The 23,253-nt window shown below is 40.0% G+C and overlaps 1 protein-coding gene across 1 annotated transcript in view; it reads right to left on the bottom strand.

The window, feature by feature from the left end:
• Nucleotides 1-23,253, bottom strand: part of LOC138106441 (scinderin) — a 49,424-nt gene that overhangs the window by 12,487 nt on the left and 13,684 nt on the right. The window contains exons 4-6 of the mRNA XM_069007038.1: nt 18,729-18,878; nt 3,407-3,499; nt 1,451-1,583 (exon numbers count right to left, since the gene is read on the bottom strand). Of these exons, the coding sequence (XP_068863139.1) occupies nt 1,451-1,583; nt 3,407-3,499; nt 18,729-18,878 (376 nt within the window). The remainder of the gene's footprint in view (nt 1-1,450; nt 1,584-3,406; nt 3,500-18,728; nt 18,879-23,253) is intronic.

Raw genomic sequence — 23,253 nt, 5'->3', positions numbered from 1 at the left:
TTGGCTCAAGGTATCCTGGGTTTTTTCTCTGACTCTTCCTTTGCTGGGCGGCAATATGGTCAATAAAGCTGAACTGCCTCCACTTCTTCAGGCAGTGCAAAAGAGTAAAAGAAACTCCTGTTTTGTCTGGCTGGGCTTTGCAATTTATCCATTTCCCTATCCACTACTCCTTGTTCAGCCTTGCTCCGTGTTAGACATGTCTGGAAGTCTCTGTGGGATGACACTGTGTACCGGGTCTGTGTCCCAGCAGGCTGCAGTGACTACATTCCAAAGACCTCTTGGTCTAATCAGGTGCTCTGATAAGGCATTCATTGTATCCCATTTTGAATGAGGCCATTGCCGAAGTAATTCACACTTCTCACCTTAGTGGCCTGAAGATCGCCAGCAGAGATGAAAACTGCAGTCTCCAGTGCAGGAGTGAGACTCACAGTCCAAGGGAGGTTTTCCACATATTATTTTTACCGGCAGTGGCAAAGTGAGGATGCACACAGGAGCACACAGGGCCACAGTCAAAGAGCCTAAATCATATTTTATTTATTTTATGCCTGAGCCTGTTGGCTTGGTTCTTCTGGAGCTGTCATATACAGTTACAATTGGGAATCAGGGGGTCAGCTAGACCATAGGCCATCTGAGCACAACGCTTCCCAAATGTTTTCTTTTAAAGGATGGTTCCCTAACTGCAAATAAAGTTTTCAAGCAAAATGCTTACAATGCTTCCTGGGCTGACTTGAGAGGCTTGACAAGTGCATAAAGTAATTATTTGGTATTGTATGCAGTAAAACAAAACACAAATGCCACAGAATAATTAATAAGCTGCCTCATACAAAAAAAAAAAAAAAAAAAAAAAAAAAAAAAGAGATTCTCAGCACTGGATTTTAATGGCAGCACTACAACAATCCAGCTATAAGGTGTCAAGACCTCATTCTGCAGTAGTAGTATTCCTCTTCAGGGAAACATTCAGACAAAGCAATTGCAGACTGATGATACCTCAGAGATATATTTACAAGAGAAAAAGAGACATCAAAGCATTTGCAAGTTTATGCTCTTAGTTTATGCCCTGGACACACACCTTTCAATTTCACACCTCTGTGGAGAGATCTACCCAAATGGAATGTTCAGTGTCCAGATTTTGTCCCAGAAGATAGGGATTTGATGACAATATACAGAACTCATAGAATTATTTATATTTGTTTTGTACTTGCCACTTACATAAGCATTTAATCTCCCAGGCTTACAGATGTCTCAAAAATAGGATCCTTAGACAAGACTCAGTCTTGAGGCCCTTATAGAAGTGAGCAACCCTTGTTCACAGACTGCACCAGGCAAGAGCTGTGTGCAGGGCTCTGTGTTCAGCCAGTATTAAATCCTTGCTAGTGCCCCAAGGGTGCTGTGTCAACTCCTTAGGTATCTCTGTGTAGCTTCTGCATTTGCAACACAAGTGACCTCTTACCTTTCCACACAAAGATCTTCCTGGCAGCACCATTGTCCAAAATGAAGCACTCCTCAGACAAAAGCATAGCCATAGAGAAGGGGTTTTCCTCCGCTACCACTGACACTTTCATGGATCCACTTGCATCTGACACCTAAGAAAACAGTAATTTCAGATTTAGATCAACTCTGGCTTTTACAGCCAAATTAATTTGTGCTCCCAAAAGTACTATAAAAATCAGTTGCCATTCCTATATAACTATATGGCTATATGAAATTTGTGTACTGCTGGAAAGTAAAGTAGGCTAAGGATCATTATTTTTTGTTTCATTTCATTTTACATCCAATAGAGGGAGATATAGTGTTAATTTTAGGAAGCTTGTTGGATCCTTGACTCGCAGCTTCTTAAAATAAATCTGTTTGTCTTCCACTTCCACTTAAACAGCTCAAATTTAAAAATCCGTGTTTTCTTCAGCCCCCCACTACATGCTTGGCTGAACTGGTATAGTCCCTGCTGCTAAGCAACTCACACTGAAGCCAAAGGTACAAGTATATGCTGAACAACAGCACTTTAATAAAATAGTCCTACACTGACACTAACAGGTGAAATGCCTACATTTATAATCTACTGTTCTTTAATTGGAAACTCTAATGTAAGACCTGTTGCAGAATCTGCTTTGTAACCTCTACCACCACCATAAGTTCATGTAGACCTTCAAAACCTTTTAAAAATCCCTCCTGTATAGCTGAAAAGACCAGTTGTTACTAGAAAAAATAGATTATTGCTATTGTAATTACTTTTCTAGCAGTCCTTATTTCCTTACATAATTAAATATTGATTTAAAATATGCCATTTTATCTTAGATTTTATATTATGGAAGCACAAGGAGGAAATTACCACTGCACACAACAAATAAAAATCAGCTATTATACCTACTCTGAAGGCTCACCATAGACCCATCTCCTGCCTTTGACATTCACTGTTATCTTGCAACACATTTAAATCTAGCTAGCAGAGCTCTGTTAGCAGGACCTATGTACTTAGACTAATTTATTAGATATCCAGAGAAAGTTCAGAGAGTTTTTAGGATTCAAAAAATTCACTTTCCCTTCTCTAGTTATGTTTTACTACAATGGTCCTGATCATCTATGCAGGCCTTCTTTTGTTTTCCATTTTTGTTCCCTTAAACCGCTGTTAGGAAGAGAAATATGCACCAGATTTTTGGTATGAAAGGAATAATTAATGTGAACTAAACACAACACATAGACAACTATGACAAAAAATGGCCTTGTGACAATGATCACCACATTCAGGCTTCTTGTAAACCCCAGGTACACCTATAGGTAGTGGAAAAATCATGTAAGAGGCAGGTAGAGAGGCGGCTCTATCCTGTGGTCAGTGTGGTGCAGGAGCTGCAGAGGAAGTGACTCATCCCCTCTCACACTTCACTGCAGCTTCAAAGTCATTGTAAACAGTGCCTACAAAAGGTAACACACATGGGGATCCAGTAGCACTCCATGCTACCAGTGTTGCCACTTGTTAGCCAAATCCTCCTTGGTAAGCGATGATGGGGAAAGGAATAAAGTTATAGATATATAAAATGTAATGCAACTGTCTGTCTCTTAAACTCTGCTAAGAATAACTAAATCATATATGACTATTAAAACTCTCCCTGTTAGAATTAAGAAGACAGGATGATTTTAGACCAGTTAGTTCTTCTTTGACCTGCACTGAGTGGTTCATAGGCCATGCTTGTTTCCTGAGTAAACAGAAATGTAATCCATTTTTTTTTCCCCTCAAATTACCTGGACTATCTTGATTGACATCCTTTGAGAAACTTGTCCATTGGCTGCAAATAAACTAAAATAACAGCAGTTCTGTAAATGAAGCCAGAACTCCATATATGAGGAAGGAATGAATGAAAGCATGACTACTGTTGAGCATACCTAACTGTAAGTAAATAAATAACTAACTTACCATATATAGTTTAGCACTTCTCCTGTTTGTGATATCAGCCAGCTCATCCTCATCATCACCACATTCAGGCAGCTCTGGCTTGCTCCCTAAAACCTGTATAAGGGAATAAAATTCAAAGCAGAGAGGGTAGGTGCTGTAGCATAAATGCCTAACATATTATAAATGCCTAATGTAAATATTGATGTATTGTTGCTGTAATTGAATAATTGGGATCATCTTTATATATAATACAATCTAAAACCAAACTCATGGTCAACACAAACATACAGATAATTTTTAAAAACTATGTCAGATCTCCAGCAACTTTATACCTACATGATTTTTTTTTCCACAGGTCAACTTGCTGGTTGTCTATACTCCACTAAATGCACTTAGAGAGGTGTATGTGATCCTATTCTATGTGTGTGTTTACATGTCTGTCTTCCCTTTTTCTTCCCAGTAACTTTGAAACTGTTGACAAGCACATCTTATAATTTTTGGAATGACATTACTCTTAAAATGTTTAACAATACTAAAATTAAAACTGACAGAGTGAAATATATTAGTTGACATTATAAAGTATTTCAATTAACAGTATAAAATACCAGATTATGAGCACTAATAATCTTAAAAGTTACAGATTCTTAATCTCATTTTAAGGGGAAAAATTTAGCTAGGGTCTTGAAAATAATTTATCAGGTGAGAAAAACATTTTCTTGCTCTACCACTAGAATATCAATTTTAACACTGTGGTAGTTTTACACCATGGGCAGTATTGTAACAACTATCACTACAAGAAATGTACCTAGGTTCATCAAGAATATGTTAGGTCAGGTAGTCATTATTAAATCCTAGTTACTCTTTCTTAATGATCTTTCCTTATTGATTCATTTATGGCCAGATCCAAAGGTTACACACAGAATATTATGGATTTCTCTGAAATTGTCCCAGAGTGAAGTCAGTAATTGATATGTCTGAGAGACTAAATATTAACATAAAGTACAGGGGCAGTACCAGCCTTCCTATGAACTTTTGCACTTTCTGTATAACATGCTATGCAATATAACATGGAGACACGTGCAAAAGCATTGTAAATATTTGATAATGGGGAAGCCCAACAAAGCATACAGCTGCAAAGAATATGGAAAGAAAAACAATTCAGAATAAATATTTAATAGAAATCTGCCATCTGTTGAGTCTTCTGACCTGGTAAAGTCAGTAAAATAGTAAAATAAAACAAAATAAAAATAGCCTTTTCAAGTGTGATTGTTGCAGTTTAAGCTAAAAAATTTTATCTGTGACTCACTGAAGACAAGAAAGCAATGCCCTAAGTGTTTAAGAAAGATGTTACCCATAGCTCTTCAGTAGCTATCAGTCAGCATTTCATGAATTTACACTACATGGCTGCAGATTTGCTACTGTGTAGGCCAAGTAGGGCTCCATGTCCACAGCAGAGTGCCACTGTGCTGCTGAATGGCTAAAACAGTGTGCACATGTGGTTTATTGGCACCGGCTTTCTAAAAATGTTTCCCTTCCTACCTGTCTTTGTAATGCCAGGGTCACAAAATTGCCAAGTAACAAGCACACATCTTTACCTTAACAGACACTGAACAAGTCTGAGGGTTTTATAACATTTGACTTCCAGTAGCCAATAAGAGGGTAAAAGAGTCCTGTTAGTAAAACTCTCAGAAGTCTGTACTAGTTCTCTGCTTAATTAGGCATTTACAGGAAAAGAAAAAAAAATGAAAAAAAACCCACAAAAAAACCCCAACCAACCAAAAAACCCCCAAAACAAACAAACAAAAAACAAAAACCAAAAGAAACAAACAAACCCCACCAAAAATTTGATTTCTGACACAGTTAAAGTCAGTGTTTCCCCTTGCTGTGCATATAGAATACCTGTGGCACCACAATTATTTTGCAGCATCTTTGTAAGTCATGCAGAGTGATATAAAATGCCTTTTTTTTTTGTTTTGTTTAACTATGCAAGTGTCATTCTGAATATTTCTAAACAAATAGTGCCTGTTGGTGTTTGTGAAAGCATCTTGACAGAAGCAGCCTCTCTATTCACAGCAAGGTCTAGGTGCTGCAGTCTGGCAGCAATTAAAGTAAGCAGTCCCTCTAATTTAAAAATTGGGCTTTGAATGTGGGCCCAGCACAGGTTAGATTGCTGACCTGACCTGTTGTTGTCTTAAAACCAAATGCAGAAACATTTTTCTGAACTAGATAGAGAATTATTGTCAGACTCACAAAGGTTGGTCTTAGGAAATGTCAGCGCATTGGTACTATCCAGGGAGCGGGGTCAGAACCTCCTCTGCACAGGTGCAGTTAGAGGTAAGAGATGATCTGCCCTGGAAAGGGTAGAGGCATTATGGTTCCAGGGAGACCCATCCACAACTCATTAAACAGCAGCTTGCACAGCAACTTCTCTGGCCAAAGAGAGTTTCTCAAGCCCTGTGCTTCAGCACAGGCAAGCAGAAAATACAAGTTACTAATTTCTGTCATTCTTTTTCTCAGAAGAGCCCAAAAACAAATGGAGAAGGGCTTTGAGAGTGTTCCGTTCTCCTGCATTTTACGTCGCAGTTGCTTGTAGATCCTTCTACAAGCATTGTGGTGACCCTTTTAAGAAGGACACACTGCGCTTCTCTTCCCACCAGGTAAGAAAACACAGGACTTGTGAGGAGGGCTGTGCAGCCAACCCAGCTGTCAGAAAATGCCTTGAGCTGAATCCCTAGTGGTACCTGCATGTGTTATCAAACCCAGAAGATGATACAAGGTTAAATTGCCTAAAGCCTGTGAAGGCACCAATTGTGAAGACATGTAGCATATGTATATATATGTATATACGTATATACTCAATATATGAAGTGATATTGTATGAAATATATATCATCAGTACACATCTATATTGCTAGGAACAATTTATGCAGTTTCCAACGTGCATTTGTTTCCAGTTTGTCTTATAGACTGGAGGAAGAGACAGATCATGGAAGGAAAAATTCTGCGCTTAAACATGAAGCATGAAAAAATGCTGAAAAAATGTTGAGTTCTTTCCCAAAGAAATGCCTTCTGGTGAAGTTGTCTTTTCTCCTCCTAAGGCAGATTCCCATGCTATGTCTCCACATGTCTATGTCTGCATGTTACAACCATAAATAGTTTTATCAATAAGATTACAACAGTATTTGAACAACAGCTAACTGCTATGCTGGAACTGGGTTGTATCATTACCTAAGCACATGCTGGCTGAACTCCGGGACACCTCCCTTTCTACAGATAATTCTCATGTGATGGATCAAAAAGAAGACAAGTCACACCAGCTGAGACTGCAGTCAAAGGCTCCCAAAGCTTTGCAGCAAGGTACCCCAATAAAATGACTTATACCAACAGACCATTTGAAGGACATTGGGTCTTCTGATACTTCACCTACATACACTCCTGGTTTCACACAGATCTTGTGGTAGCTATATACACAGGACTCAGCTCATATCATCCTCTCTGTACAGTCAGGCAGCTCCTCTGGGTCTTGACACTGCTTGGCCCAGTGTACTGACAGCCTTAGGCTGGCTCTCCTTTTTTCTCTGAGGTGTGAGACCCTGACTTACAAACATGCCCAGAACAGACCCACAAATTCACCTTAGACACCTGGAAACAGCAATGCCCTCTTGGGGACACAAGACAAACTAGCCACCCTTTTCCCCAGATGTCCAATCATATCAGCAATCTTCAGCCTTACATCTCATAAATACACAGGTGCATACACAGGCCTTGAAACCACTTTTTAAATCATCATCATTATTATTATGTTTATCATACTATCATTATTCACTACTACAGTAACAATAATATAAAGAGTAATTAGGGGCCCTGAAAGCACATCCATGTCCCATCCTCTTCATTCTTTGGGCTTAGCATTGTCTTAGCAAAAGTATTAATTAACTCCATACCTTCAGATCTTGTCTGAAAGTGTATAACGGGAAGTCAGCCTGCATTTATCTTAATATTTTCGGGTTTTTAAGCTCTGTGACACTTTTGTGTTGACACTCATAGGTTAGTACAAGAATACCATTATGCAAACCAACAGAATATCTCTTCCTCTACAATTGCTCAAGTTCACTCTTGTAGTAAGTGCAACGTAGCTTATCCTGCCTGCAAAACCTGTTTCATATTTGCATGTGCACAAGCTCTTCTCTGTGAATATCTGCACCCCCTCAGAGAAGTGCAAAATACTGAGCCAATGGTTTTACTCAGAGGTGAAACTCCACCCTTAAAAAAGAAAAGAAGAAATCACAGACAAAATGTTTTTAATCTAAAAGAATGTGACAAGGTAAATAATTTAAAATAAAGTAACTAGAAGAAATTTGGCAAATATTTTCGTCATAACTGGAGAAGCCAGCTCTGCATCATAAAATAGTTGATATTGATTTAATGGGAGCAAGAGGTTTAAGGAGTTCAGTGAGGCTGAAAATCCACCTAGGAAAACAATACCTGAAGAACATGTCAAGTGAAGGTTAATTGAGAGAGAAAACCGGTTTTATACAGTTTAACTTGTGTACACTAGCATTGTGTTTGATTTTCTTCTTCATGTACACAATTTGGGTTAGGTTTCTGGGTCTGAAACTGAACTGTTTGTTGTGGCTGTGATCCTGAATGTCAGATCTCAATACCACTCGAATTCCCATCTTTATATGCTAAGAGCAATAGAAAGAAAAGCAAGAAATTGACATAGCTCAAAGCTGTCTAAATGACCTGACAGTTTATTTATTGTTTAATACTTTTGGAAAACAGTCAGGGTAGTTAGTTCATCATTTACTTTCTTGTACGGTTTGACATAAGCAAGTATATCCTGGTCCACAAATTCAAGGCACACATGTAGGCTGTGAGAAAGAATGTAGCCACTATGAAGGTCTGAACAGACACAGTATGAGCTCATTGGTAGATAAAGGCTTAGACTTTTGTTAGCCTTCAAAGCAGAGAACAATATTACATGGAACACCTCTCTGAAATAAGTATTCTCTCAAGTATGTACTTGAGCAGCCAATAAAAGGAAAAAAATCTATCAGAGATAGGAAGGGATAAACAAGATGCAAGCTAGTAACCATCTGGCTGACCCTGGGTACCAGTGCAGAGGATCATCAGGCAAAGGTGGCTTTAGGGCTTTGGTGCTAAAGTAGCGGCCACAGCTTAACTTCTAATTGTTTTGGGTTACTGGTTCCTCTGCCAGAGCACAACCACTGCTGATGAGATTCTGTGCCAGACAAAAATGACTTTTGACATTGGTCAGATTATGAATAACCAAATATGCTTATTTTAACTGGTTATCATAGCCTGGAACGCTTCTCATCACTTTGAACAAACATTCATTGTCTTACAAAAAATTACACTCCCAATGGGAAAAACTTCTCCTTTCACTGAACTGCTCACAGTGTTTCTGCCTGAAATTGCCTCTCACTAGCAATTCCAGGAACAACAGATCTCATCACATGCTCACCTTGAGCAGGCGACCTCCCACCCTCCTGAACACAGATTGAAAATAAGATGGAAACAGCCATAATGCACTGAGAAGTGGGCAAAAGGATGGTTTATGGCAACAGATAGTTCTGGAATGCTGTTAATTTCTGGGTGTTTACCATGTAATTTATCAAAAGGACTTTCTGGAATTAAGGTCTAAATCTGATCTGTATGAATTCAGATTGCTATAAAGCAGAAAAACACATCAGCTGCTCATGGCACTTTTGATGCATAAATTATGGCCTACACTTTTAGCCAGTTTCTGTTGTCTCAGGAATTTCAAATGAAAAGCATAATTTTTTCAAAGCTCTGAGCTTAACTACCTAAAAATAGGGCATTAGGCTTTGGCAGCTTTTAATAAAATATTTGCAAGTTTGCATATCTGTCTGGGATAATTTGAATATAAAGCCTTTACTCACATGATAACAACATTCTAACATTAATTGTCTGTTCTGTGAAACTGGCCATGGATAACATGCTCACAAAAAGGCGTCTAGATCAGTCTTAAGAGTACAAATTTGATTTTTTTCATCGTTTCACTCCGAGGTGAAACAGGCTGCTTTCTGTTGTGCTGGGACTGCACAGCTGGCAGTATCTAAGCCAGTTATTTACTCTGAGACTGGGTGTGCATGAAATGAGGAAATCCCCTATCTAATCTTCAACTATCTGGCTTTTAGGCTGCCTCCAAGATGAACAGCGATTCCGTGCTAAAGAAACCAGGAGGGTGAATGGCAGTAACCATGCAAATGCAGCAGTATATTTCTAACCATTACTGCTGCTGAATGAACATGGGAGAATTGAGCTGTTCGTCACCTGCCTACCTGCAGCATAATTAAAAATGAACTAATCAATCACCTCCACATCTTTTTTGCATTTGTACTAATCCTTCCTACCTAAATGTTTAATCTCACTCCTTTGTTAACATCATCCTCTGATTCCAGGAGTAGTATTAAATATGGGACCCAAATCCTGCAGAGACTTGCACATGTACTTGAGATGCCCATTTTTTCTGCTTTATTGGAACATAAATTTAGGCACACACTGAAGCCTTTGCAGCTTTGAAGATCTCTGTTTGGAGGCCTTGTGGATAAAATATCTTATGTGCTGCATGACAGTGCATGCTTATGTGTTGGATAATAATGAAATAAATCAGTAACTAATGCCAACAGGGAGCCTCAGACATAGAGAATATTTATCTGATAAAATCCACAACACTCTCAGCTTTTCATTCCTTAAGTGCCTCCAGGTTTGCAGCTGGTCCCAAGGCTGTGGCAGGCTGGACCATGCCAATACGGGAGTAAAAAGAGGAGCATGGCAAACACTCCATGAAACTTGAGCTGGAGGCAGCAGCCCACGATTGGCAGCCAGAGACCCTGCTAGAAAATCAGTGTTCCCAGGGGATGCACAGCAGTTAAGAAGAGCAGCAGGCAGCCATGATACACAGCAGCATCAGGGTGAGCAGAGGAGCTGCAGCAAGGTGTTTCAGCACTTAATCCATGAGACAGGAAGGTAGAAGAATCTACCTGAAGGCATTGGAATACTTTTGCAGTGCAACTCTGACTATTCACAAGCTCAGCATTTCCAGTCCCATACAGCAAATAGACCAGGTATGCCAGGGGATCCACTGTGGTATGACATCAAACTATTCAGTCCAAGACAGAGCACAGATTGGACTCTCATGTTTAAGAAACCAGTTCAGAGAATATTTTGATGGATTTTCTCCAATGACTCCTGCTGATGCTTGAAATAAACTAAATATTTATCAGGACAGAAAGAGAGAGCAAGAATGTTCCTTTCACCTGGTTGTCTAGGAGATATATCCTTCTTAGCTCTTTGAAAATAATTCCTCCTGCTAGTTTAGGTGCCCTTTACAAACAGATTTATGTCTTTAAGTTCATACATGTCCTAAAATTTTGTGTAAAGGAGCCAAAATGTTCACCTATGATTTACAGTTCTTCAGAGTTAGAAGCTGCAGCACTCAATACTGCAGTATTTAAATCCATCTTAACTTACCTACCTTTTATTTTTAAAGGTAAAGCCAGACAATATCAGTCCTAGGCAGTTGTGTAAGCAGAAGACATGGCCCCAGCAACCTGCTCTGCAGTACCTGCAATAATTATATTTACATAATTCTTCAGCATCACATGCTCAGTGGTGGTGAAAATACTGAACTGATCCCACAACACATGGGATGCTTTCTTCCATACAGCTGTGCTTCACTCTTGCCCAAATGTGAGAGGATTTTTATTCCAGTTTTACATGGTCTGGACATGGAACAGCAATCTGTGGAGTTCTTTTTAAAAAACTCAGCAAAACAATTTACATAGTTTTTCCTCCCTGAGCCCTTCCTGCACTACAGAACTTCCACTTTAAGACAGTTCAAAGGCAACCTTGCACACAGAGGCCAGTTGCTCTGCAAGGGGTTGAGAGGACACAGGCCTGCAAAAAAAAAAGAAAAAAAAAACCTTCAAGATGCATCTCTGTTAGGGAGATACAGGATTCCAGGAAAAAATTATCTCTGAGCTTTTTATACAGCAAAGAAAATCTACTCTTTCAGATCTTCTCCATGAAATTCCACTGCTGCAAGACAGTACCTTGAAATAAGAACTAACAACCCCACGTGGAGATAAGTGCTATCAACTCGTCTTTAGCCTTCTCTTAATTATGCTTATTTAATAACTGAAAATTATAGTACTTTTTCATCAATAGATTTCTTGATAGTATAGCACAGAAAGGAAAGAAGCCATTACAAACTCTATTCATATTCTAACATGTAATTATAAGATTATAATTGACTTACGTGGTAGGCCTGCAAGTACTACAGCTGCTAAAGAAGGAAACATAACAAAGATGAGTGGTTTTCTCACTCACAAGAACTCAAATGAGACACTGCTATAATTTGATTGCAAGCGCTTCCAGAAAATCATTAGGATCTTAGAAATTCACTAGAATACCTAGTATAGAAGCAACTTTCCTAGCATAAGAAATTAGATTTTCAACCATCTGCTAGTAGAGCTGTTCATAAAGAATTTAGCTCATGCCATGCAGTATGATACACCTGAACATTTTCTTTTCTGAAATTAAATTTCTAATGCAGGCATTGAAATTCATATTTAGAGACTTAATTAGAAGCCCAGCTTTCGAATGTGTTTGCCACCTGGAGCTCCTATTCAGTTCCCTGTCATTTAAGTACCTGGCTTCAGGCAGCCAAGACTGAAAACTGCAGCTTGAAGAATATTATGGGTAACTCTCACTGTTTTGGGAGATTCCTCCTTACCAGCCTCTGCCATTCCCTGGCAAAACCCCTCCTGATTTTCTGTCTGGATCTGGGGAAAACACTGGGCCAAATGCTCAGCTGTACTGGAATCCAGGCCATGCATGTTTTTTCTCAGTACGAGTTGTGTAATTTAATCATCTATATGTAAATTCACATCAAGAAAAGGGATGGTCCTTAATGAAGGAGATAGGCTCAGTGGCTGTAAAGAAAACAGGACTCCTGGTTTTGACAGCTTGAAGCTGGCACCCTGCCGGGCAGGTGTTTGTACTTTGTATCCACATTCAGGGCCCATCCCATCATAAAGTTCATTTAAACACAGGATTGTTTGGTAAACTGCCACTACTCAGACTGAACAGGTGCTGCTGTGAAAGGTGCACAGTCAGGTGTAGGATTTTTTACCCCTGTAGATTTATTCTCCTGGACTATTTTGAGCTGTATCCAACAAACTCTTACTGCTCAAAATGATAGAACCCAAATGCTTGCTGTTACCTGCATATATCCAAAATCACTCCAGTGAAGAAACACATTCTCTTCCTGAGGGGTAAATTTGACCCGTAGTTTCATAGCAGCCTGAGAAAGCTATCTGTTCATTTGAATAGCCAATGCATCTACTAGAAACTACAGCTAGTAGCTCTGCTATTTGCTGTGCATTAGCTTTTTTAACCCTTCGCATTCCCATGAAAATGTAGTTAACTTCTCTGTGTGCTGTGTTACTGAGTCTTTGCTCTGGGGTGTGGTACAACTTCCAGTGTCCTCACCCCTCTCTCAATGCATTCATCTTCCTTTGTACGTGACTGTTTAATACTGCCTCTACCCTGGGACTGAACTTCATTTCTAGTATTTCACAAAATTCCCTGGAATAATGTCTATTTTTTCTATCTGTCTCAATTTAGATAATAAAAGACATTACTTTGGTTTACATATTTCCAAAGCCATAGATAGGACTTCCTTACTTTTCATATTGGGCATTTTTTTGGTGGTGAACAGGTCAGGCTGGACCAGTTATATGCAATTCATAGTTTATGAGCAGGTAGCATTTGAGTAAAACTGTGTACAGGCTACATGATTAAACAATTCTTTAATCCCTAACAAATGCCTGGAGTTTTTAGTCCACAAAAAGATAGAATAGAATATTATTCTAAGAAGCTACCCCTCTTCCTCCTCTTGCATCACCCTGACTCCCACTGTTCCTCCACTCCTCTGTATACAAAACAAACAAACCTCCCCTTGGCATGACTTGAGCTCATAATGCAACCAAAAGCAAGGGAACAAGAAGAAATGCTAATGCTGACAATAGCAAGAGGAGTTTTTGCTTTTGCAGAGTTGTGATGACATATCCTGCTCTTGCTGGCTCTGGGAAAGGAGCAGGTACCAAACCAGTACCTTCACCAGTGGGGCACATGCTGCTCTCCCAGCCTTATGTAATGATCCACGTGACAGGGACAGAGACTGCAGGAACCTGCCCCGCTTCTTCAGAGCAACACCTCCTTGCACTCTCACACCCACTCACGTCACGTCACGCCTCATTTTTCCCCAGCTACCTCACTGTGCTCCATGGTCCCTTAGAAATTATCTTCAGTTTGTAAAAAATAGTTTTTAACGCTGCTCTTCTGTCCATATGGGCAGATATCTATGCAGTTAATTTAAGGATTACTGGAGCTTCATATTTTCACTATGTTTGCATTATTTGGGTCTCTAGAGAAACAGCCTCTGTAACCTGCATTTGCAAAGGGATCTCTTTATTGTCTGTGCTCTTGGGATTTTATCCACAGGGCTGAGTTAGCACTGCATAGTGCTGCCAGCCCCTTTTCAGGCAGAAAGGTGTGACTGGCTGACATACGATCCGACCATTCACGTGTAATATTTATCCACACTATAGGCAAAAACAATCGTCACTGAATACAATGACATTCAGGAATTCTCGTGATTAGCATTGCTTAGGGGCTTTAAAGAAAAAGCAGGGAGGAGAAAGGCTGCTTTATCAGAAAGGAAGAAGAGGTTCCCCCTGTTGCTCAGTATTTACACTAGCTGAATCTTTACACAGGTATTTTATGAGAGGTTTGGACCCATCTGTTGTAAGGGCACTAGAAGCTCACAAAACCAAGCACACGACAGCTGCAAACGTTGAGTAAATAAATGTGGTGGAGCTTTACATTTAAAGGCAGAGGAGTGATTCCAAAGATGCATACTAACATGATGATTCGTTTTCTTGTGGTTTTGGACCTCAGCTGTCACATTTCTCAGGTTTCATTGTTTTCAATCATGAAAATCACAAACCTTTACAAAACCACAACAAAAAGTCTCAGCAGTAAAATGCACAGCAATCATGTGGTACCAAGAGCTGCAGTTTTAAGGGAATAATTTGTAGGGGAACAATAAAGCAGTTCTATGAATCAGGCTCAGAGAAAACAGAGCCATCTTGACAAGTGTTAGCTGAATATGACATGTTTAACTAGAAGGGGCAGACGCAGGCTCAACACTTAGTTTAGGTAAAACTCAGTCTATCCTACTTTTCCATTGGCTCTCATACCCTACAGCCTGACACACCTCCACGGCATACTTGAAATGTATCACAGGCAGATGAGTCTATATAGGCAGAAAGTACTATCAATATAAAAATATTCTAGGGTGTCTAATATTTCAAATTACAACAATATAGGAAAACAAATATACTAAGACTTTCCCCTCCCCCCTACTTCATCTCTAGAGTTACGCCACCTTCTGCTTGCTGGCTGACTAGAAATCTTCACAAATACAGTCGTTTCTGGTTCCTTGTTTCTCCAGTTTGCCACTGCTCCACAACATTAAATAACGGGATTATGGTAAACTTTTTTTAAAATACAGCTTTTCCAGTTTTGTTCTCTCTTCAAACTTAGAGCAGAGATTCCAGCTAGAGTTAGAAAATTGCCCACCCTGAGCATGGCTGCCTATTACTTTGGCTGCTCTCTCAGTCCTCAGTGATCTCTTGGGTATCCAAAAGAGGTGCTGTGAGATATCTGCTTACCACTGCAAGCAATCAGAAGGATGAGTATCAGTGTCAGCACAGTGGACCCAAGGGGGCAGACAGGGCTAGCAACTGACACTAGAGGATTTTGGTCTTAGGTTATCTTTGAAATCATACATTTAGTCTTCCTGCTTTAAAAAAAAAAAAAGAAAAAAAAGAAAAAAAAAAAAAAAAAAGAAGTGTAGGTAGCTCTAAGCCTAACATGGTCACTCTACAGCTACCAAACTCTGTCAAGCATTGCTAAGACCTGTTTTTGGATTGGTCCCATGAAGGTGAAAAAATTCCTGTAACACAAATCAAACATTCAGGGCTAAGATTCAGCAGAATGGGAAACCATTCAGCTGTTTACACACAAAAATCAGAGCAGAGCTGGCATCTGGTGAATTTTATTGTGTTCTGCTGAGACTGCTGACCAGTCACAGCAATGGCAGCAATTTGTCCAAGGTGGTCTGTTTATCTTTTAATTTTCCAAGGCAGCAACCTTATACAACACTGCTTATTTAAACCTGCCTGTCAGTACCTCACCTAAAATGCAAACATGGAGGTGAAGCCAGATCCATAAATGTATTTGATGTGCTTGCACAGAAATCTTCTGCCTTGTCTTCACAGTCAGACTTCTAGTGATCCCTGAAGTATCTTATGAGAAATTCTGTGCACCCACTGCAAGTCTGAGCTTTCCAGACATGCTGTGTTTCCAGACTGCAAGCACAGGATGGTCACTCTGTGTTCCCAAGTGGCCTGTGGTGGCTTGCTGCTGTCAAAATTACTCACATACCCAGCTTCTAGTAATTCTCCTTTCCCAGGGCGAGCAAGCTGTATCTTGCTGGTCTGTCACAGCAATTCATCCAGTCCTACAGCAGCCCCAGACAGTTCTCTCCCATGGGCAAATTCAAGCAGTGCAGCCAGTTCCCAGTTCTTGCTAAAAATGGTAGTTGGGAGCAGGTAACTGCCCTTGTCAGACAAGTTCACCTCACCCACGGCACCACAGCTCCCAGCAGGAAACTAGGCTGGCTGGGAAGCACTCCTCATCACAGCACTGCTGCCTCTGCTACTCCTGTGGCAGGACAGAAGTGTGGCAGGGTCAGTTCAGCCAGCCTGTGCCTTGCCTCCATGGTGAGGTGTAGCCACTGAAGTCTTGCTTTTCAGGTTGGGTGTCACAACTCTGCTTATGGAGCAGGAATCAGATGACTGCTGGCTTTTTCTGCTGGTACTTGTGGTGGGTATGTCAGCCCATGCCTGAAGCTTCTACTGGAACTGCATGAGCAAGTTTGGCCACTGATACGGAAGCAGATTTCTAGCTCGCAGGAAGGGGAATCATTCCTGACATTTGTCAGAGGAGATAATTTTAGGAATTCTCATTCTGATTTCAGTGGCATACTGGATGACAAAATGAGTATTTAAAGTATGCAATTCTTTTCCCTAGAAAATAAATAAACCTCTGTCTAAGAAAGCTGGAGATACCAAAAATCCACCTTTCCTGATGTGGAGGGAAGAAACAAACACAATTTTAGCTCAACAGCAGTTAGCCTGGGAGAGTGTAACAACAAGTTAAGAGACAATTTTGTGGGAGGAAGGAGAAATCCAAACAAAGAGCACCAGGAACTGGATAAAATTTGAGCGGGAATAAGGATTAATAGGTTTTACATGTTTGTGAGGTTAACTACCCTCATGACTTATTAGCAGCACATTTCAGAGCTGGGCCACAGCTGAGCTGCAGACCCTGTTATGGAAGCAGCATTTCCAAAGGCAGGGCTAGCACAATGCAGGCTAGAAGGTAATCCCTGACTGCAAACACACTCACTCAAACTGGGCTCACCATGGTAGTGGCAATAAAAGCAATGAATTTAATTGCATTGAACTACCCATTTTTGTTGCCTCTATATTCACAATCTGAAAGGAAAAGCAGAAACTTCTTCATACACTGCTGTGCAAGAGAAGAAAGAATTTATTCCCTGATACCAGAACAGTGCATTACAGTATCCAAATGAAACCTTCATGTTTTCCTACTCTTAATCATGTGTCAGCGTTGCTACAAAACAACAGTTACACAGAAATGAAAGTCTGGCAAACAGATGCAGGGGTGAGGGCAGTGTATCCCTGCCCCTCAGGGCCTATGGAGGGGGACAGCAGGGAGATAGCCTGCAGCTGGCCCGTGTCCTCGCTGGGGTGGCATAGAAGTCCAAGTTATCTGCACCTGCACTTTAGCCAGATACGAGGAGCAAAGGGAGCTGCTCTGATCAATGCTCCCAAGTCACACACGAGCTTATCAGAAACTCCGTGCAGAGCCTCCAGTGGAGGCCCACAGGATGGGCTTGGCAGTAGCAGCTGAGGCCAGGGGCAGAGTCCCAGTGCCACCCAGACACAGCTGCAGCAGGATGTAACCCAATGCTGTGATTCAAATCAGGAGCAGGAGGTTGCTACCTAATTGTCAACCTGTGCCCTTTCCAAAAGAGTTATACATGTAAAATACGTGCCGCATCAGAGCCAGTGTGACAAGTCTGCACAAGGAAGTAAAAAACCAGATAGAGGATTGTTTGGTTGGGTTTTTTCCCCCTTCAAAAATATCCAGTACACTGGGTGCCACCTCCTCTATTTCTGTACACAGCCACATCTGTACTCACAGGCACAGGAAAAAAGGTCTTTGCAAGCATATGGACAGTCCACCCAAAGGGGTCACCACAGCCAGCATGGCCATGGGCTGGTGGCTCAGCACCTGTTTTACTGCTCAGGCAGTAACCAGTTATGCCACACTGAATGTAAGCACCACAAAAAATAATTGCACACCTGCATGAACCGTTGGCTTTACTTCCTGAACTTAATCTGGAGCACAAGACAATATCTTGGCTGTACATAGTCCATTTTATTGAAGGACTGCTTTGAGACCCTGCTTCCCTCTTCCTTCTTTTTAGAACCAATGCAAAAAGCTTAATTTAGGACACAAATGTCAAGTGGCAATGTTTTTATTAGTATGTGGCCTAGGAAATTTTTTTTCCACTCTACTTTGATCAGCTCATTGGTATCTGAAATCTGGGGGTTTTAAGTAAATGGTTTAACTTGCTAAACATACAAGGAAAGGGCTCACTGGGGTTACTAGAGGCTAGGTGCGTACAATCTTGAAATAGGAGCAGAAGTATGCAAAGCAGTGTGCTTGGCCCCTGCATCAACATGCAATTTGCTACATTTCTTACTTTCTATACACAGTAATCCTATGTCTTTCCTTGTTTGGTGCTGTCCCAGATGGATGCTCATTCCTCACACAGAGCAGATAGTATGCCTCAGGTATGAGGCATGCTGTTAATTCAGTCACTGTACAGTTAACTCAATAAAGCAAACATTTAGTTCTTGTAAAAGTATTCTCAGATGATTCATTATCTCAGACTCTAATGACCAATTAACTTAACACTGCTTGGATAAGGAAGGAAGGAAGAGGTATAAATTGGCCTACTATAGCCTTTATCTGTATTCCTAGTGTCAGCCTAATCCAATTTAGTTCCTGAGGTGCAAAAACTTTTAATTCAGAGCTATGTCAGCAACTGGTTTGCACATTACAATACCTGTATGAGCTGGTCTGGCTCACTCCCTTCTTCCACAGTAATTAATTTAGACCTTCCATTTCGCTCATTGTCCCGAATGCCAACAGCAACCTGAGTAGCCTTCAGCCGCTCGTATTTATTGCATGATGAGCCACACCACTGATAGATTTCCTGAAATAATGAAGAGAACACACACATTAGCAATAGGATTCAACACAACAAAATTATTAAATTATCCTACTGGATCTAAATCACCAGAACATCAGTGAATCTAGATCTTTCAGACATGCTTTCTAGAAGTCAGGTAGATATTTGCAGTATCTATGACATAGTCTCAAACTGCACCAGGAGAGATATATGTTGGATATTAGGAGAAATTTCTTCACAGAAAGGGTGAATAAACATTGGAAATGGATTCACACCCCTGGAGGTGTTTAAGAAAAGATTGCATGTGGCACTCAGTGCTGTGGTCTGGTTGACAGGGTGGTGTTCAGTTGAAGGTTGCACTCAGTGACCTCAGAGGTCTTTTCCAATGTATTTCATTCTGTGATGCTGTAATATGCAAGATATTTACATAATATAATTTAGCTTCCACATACTAGGAGATCACTTGAGCTCAGAATAGCTGGAGTTTTGGTTTGACTTAGTTTCATCCCAATTACAGATACAGCTTCAGCTAATTAAAGAACCAGAAAATCCTAAATTTGCTACTGCAAATTTTACATCTGTCAGCTCCTCTTCTATGGTACTTCAGCAGTGCTGGTACTTATCTGTGTCAAGAAACAAATTAATTTCAAAATCTCAAGGCAGATCCTGGTTGTATGTGTTACTCAAATGTACAGTTAGATCTTTCAATCCAGTTTTTTATTTGCTGACCCTTTGCAGAATGCAGCATGTTCCCAAGGCTCCTCTCAGGAAGGAGAGCCACCAGAACCAGCCTAAGACAGGTCACCTGATTCAGCCACACAGACCATGGACGCCCATTGGCAAATCCCATTATTCATCCAGAACTTGAAGCACTTCAGAATGAAGAATTTAGATTTCAGTCTTGATGAAAATTACTAACAAAAGGCAGAACATAAGCTGCAGGGATGCTAGAAGCTGGGTTGGAAGGAGCCAGTACAAGGAAATTATTCATCTTGGCTGGTTGCTTCCACCACCTTCTCCTGGAAGAAGGTAATTTGATTCTTCACATGACTCTATCAAATAGCTTAAATAGTACAGAAATAAAGGTATACAGTCATTTTCAACTTTTAAAAAGGTTGAACTGGTTTGTGTTCATCTGCAATGCAAATTTTAGTCAAACGCATCACTGAATAAATTACTGGGGCTTAGTTTTATATTGTATGTACAACTGTATAAAACTTAGATTTGAGATGAAAATCTGTTCCATAAAAAAAAAAAAAATCAAGCTCTTTCTGCTGACCACTGTTGGTCTTTAACAGTACTTGGAATGGTGGGTTGAGACAAGTGAGGGATGAAACACAGCTTCTCATTGCTAGCAGATGCAAATTTTTAGAAGACAGCTAACATTAATGGCATCTGCATGCAAAACAGTGCTAGTAACTTCCAACAGTTACTTTTCACCAGTTTGGACACAAAAAAACCCCACAATGAGATCTCAGTGATCTCACTGTGCCCTTCCAACCTCCCTTCCCCTCAAAAGCATCTCTTCAAAGACACAAAGTTTTAAGCTTCCTCAGGATTACACCACAGATTCACAGAACTGTATCCCTTTCAACTTGCACGTCATGCAACAAAAGCTGTGAGGTTTTCAGCTTGCCTTTAACAACTTGACTGTAGGCTTAAGTAAAAAAAAATGCTTCTAAGTTCTGATTTAAATACTGACAGTTTACCAAGTATCCAGAATCTGGAGACATTGCTGGCATCAGGTCTCAACCTTATCTTAAATCCAACTTTCTACATTTCCCCAGGAAAACAAAATGTCTGTTCATACTTAGGGAAATAATTTCCTAGAGAACTGAATGTGTAGAAAGTAAAACATTCCAATCTGAGAAGATTTTTTAATACATTTGTAATTGCCATGCACAGCTTCAGCCATTTTCTTCCAAATTCATGCAGACTTTCCACAACACAGACTCCTTAGCATCATTCTCATCTTGGCCTACATCCTACTAACTGAGCTTATTTGCAGCTATGCGAGGAAACAGGAGTCACAAAGTATAGCAGCAATAAATGGGAATTCTTTATTTCCCATAGCCTATAGAAGCAATAAGGAAGAGAAAGAAGTCATAAAATAGAGAACTAGAGGAAGAGGTAAGGCAGCTATTGCCTTATCTCAGTGTTGATGCAGCAATTGGTGGAGCTTGCTCATTCAGAAAGGTTAAAAGTGCAGCTTCAGTTGTACCCATTGGCCTTCTCTTGGTTTTTGGTAACTGGTGATAGAACCTCAAACAAGCAGTTGCATCTACAAAATAAATATTTTTGCTGTACTGACCGCAAAGGATATTGTGAGACTTAAATTGCCACTGCAAATTATGAAGACCTTTACTTCTTGGACAATAAATTCACATTTTCTTTTCCTAGCATCTCCTAAAGGCCCCACTGCACCCAAGTTACTCCACATTCACAGTTTATTCTCCCTGTCTGACTAAACCGAGCTCTCCTACAGTCCACAGGCTCTAGGTTTCAAATGAGCCTGAGGAAGGAGAAGGATCTTTAAATATCTCCAGTAATGGATTTCAGATATTTAAATTTGCAGGTTTCATTATTTTCCTCATGGGGTCCATGTTCCACGTTTTCTTCTCCACATAAACCACCACTTGAATCAACAGGTAGTGTCTGAAAACATGGTTATTTAAAAAACACATATTGTAAAAGCTAGAGAAATAAGAATCTGATTATTTTTTATCACTAGAGAATAAAGACACTATTCTTTATTAAAAGCCTGAAAGTTAAACTTCATGTACTGTATAATCCAATAGAAGGAAGCAAGCAGCCACAAGTCATGAAAGTGTCCTGAAGTATACAATATTGTCATATATTTACTATGATCACTAAAATACCTTAAGCATTCAGTGCTAGAAGCTTTCAGGAGCTTGGATTTAGTTAATTTTCCCTTCTGAACTATAATAATCTCATTTTCAATGTATCTGATTTTGAGGCCTCACAGTAGAGAAGCCGAATATCTACAAGTTTGCCTTCCTGATAACTTATCCATTTCATCCTCTAGGTAGATTGGGTTTTTCAACAATTTAAAGCCACAAAAAGATTTTTAGAAGTTAAAGACGCTTCTTGAGAAGGCTAATATTTAGATCTGGATTTACCTGAAACACAGTCATTTAGTTATCTAACTATGTCCAACACATCATTTAACTTTTGGGACATATTTTATTAATTATGTATTTCTTTTTTAGACATATAAAGTGCTCAACTATGGGCAAAATATGATATTTAGCTTTAGCTCACTCACTACTTTCACAATTTCCTAGCTGTACTACACCTTCACTATTTTTAGGCTTGCTTTGCTAACTTTATTTTGAATTGGCAGGTTGACAAAAAATGTTTCCATTAAAATGAAAACAGACTTCAAGTGTTCACTCCTCTCAAAATAAAAGAGCTTCATTCATCAGTAATTCCTGTGCCAAGCCCAGTTTATTTTCAGAAGTTTGCACTAGCAGTATTTATTTTTTTAAACCTCTTAAAGAGAATTCTGAGAGAGATGCCCTATATTAATGTCTGTTGCTATCAATATAGTTATCAGATCACAGTGGGACAATTAACAACTGAGGGCAAGAAAATGTTATAATGAATACTCACAATGACCACCCTAGAGCTCCTGAGTGGGGTTGGGAAGGCAAGCTGGGTCTGTGCCACGCACACTGTCGTCAGAACAAGGTCTCCCCACAAATGCACATTTTGGGGACACAGTTTGGTCTTTTAGCCATACAGTGTCAGAATTCACTGCTCTTACTCCTAATAGCTTCTGGCCTGCAGAGTGACCTTGTGCAAGTCACATGAGACTTCTACAGCACATTAAAAATGACCCAACATTTAGCTTCTATACAGAAGTTGTGCATCAGGATGATTATGCATGGCTCATGTGTAACCCTGAGCAAGAGCACCTTGGCACTTTTCCCTGTATGGAAGGGGACTGTGAAAGTACACCTCCTGCTTCCTGCTCCAGCCCCAAATGGCATGCAGAGCAAGAGAAGGAAAAACAAACAAAAAAATCACTTATTTCAGAAGTGACATAAAAAACAAATTTTTCCCTTCTAAACCATAGCCACCTCTGTATTCAACTGGCAGCCTCCTTAATCTGGAGGCGAGTGAAAATATACTCTCTTTTCTGGATCTTTTGTGGTCATTTCTGTGGATCATAGCCAGGACAATAACAGCAAAAGCCAAGAAGCTTAAATCCATGAAGAAGTTTTTCTCTAGTTAAACATGTCCTAAACATGCAAGTGTTTTAAACCTATATGTCTGTTGCAATACCTACTAATCTCCAGGCCCCTACTGTAATTGCTGATTTGCATTCTCTTACATGAAGAGACAGTTAAAAGCTAAATAAATTAAATAGGTTTCA

The sequence above is a fragment of the Aphelocoma coerulescens genome, chromosome 2 (genome assembly GCF_041296385.1).
Source record: "Aphelocoma coerulescens isolate FSJ_1873_10779 chromosome 2, UR_Acoe_1.0, whole genome shotgun sequence".
Taxonomy (NCBI): Eukaryota; Metazoa; Chordata; class Aves; order Passeriformes; family Corvidae; genus Aphelocoma; species Aphelocoma coerulescens.
Note: the sequence above shows the minus strand (reverse complement) of the source record. Positions and strands in the feature narration are given on the sequence as shown.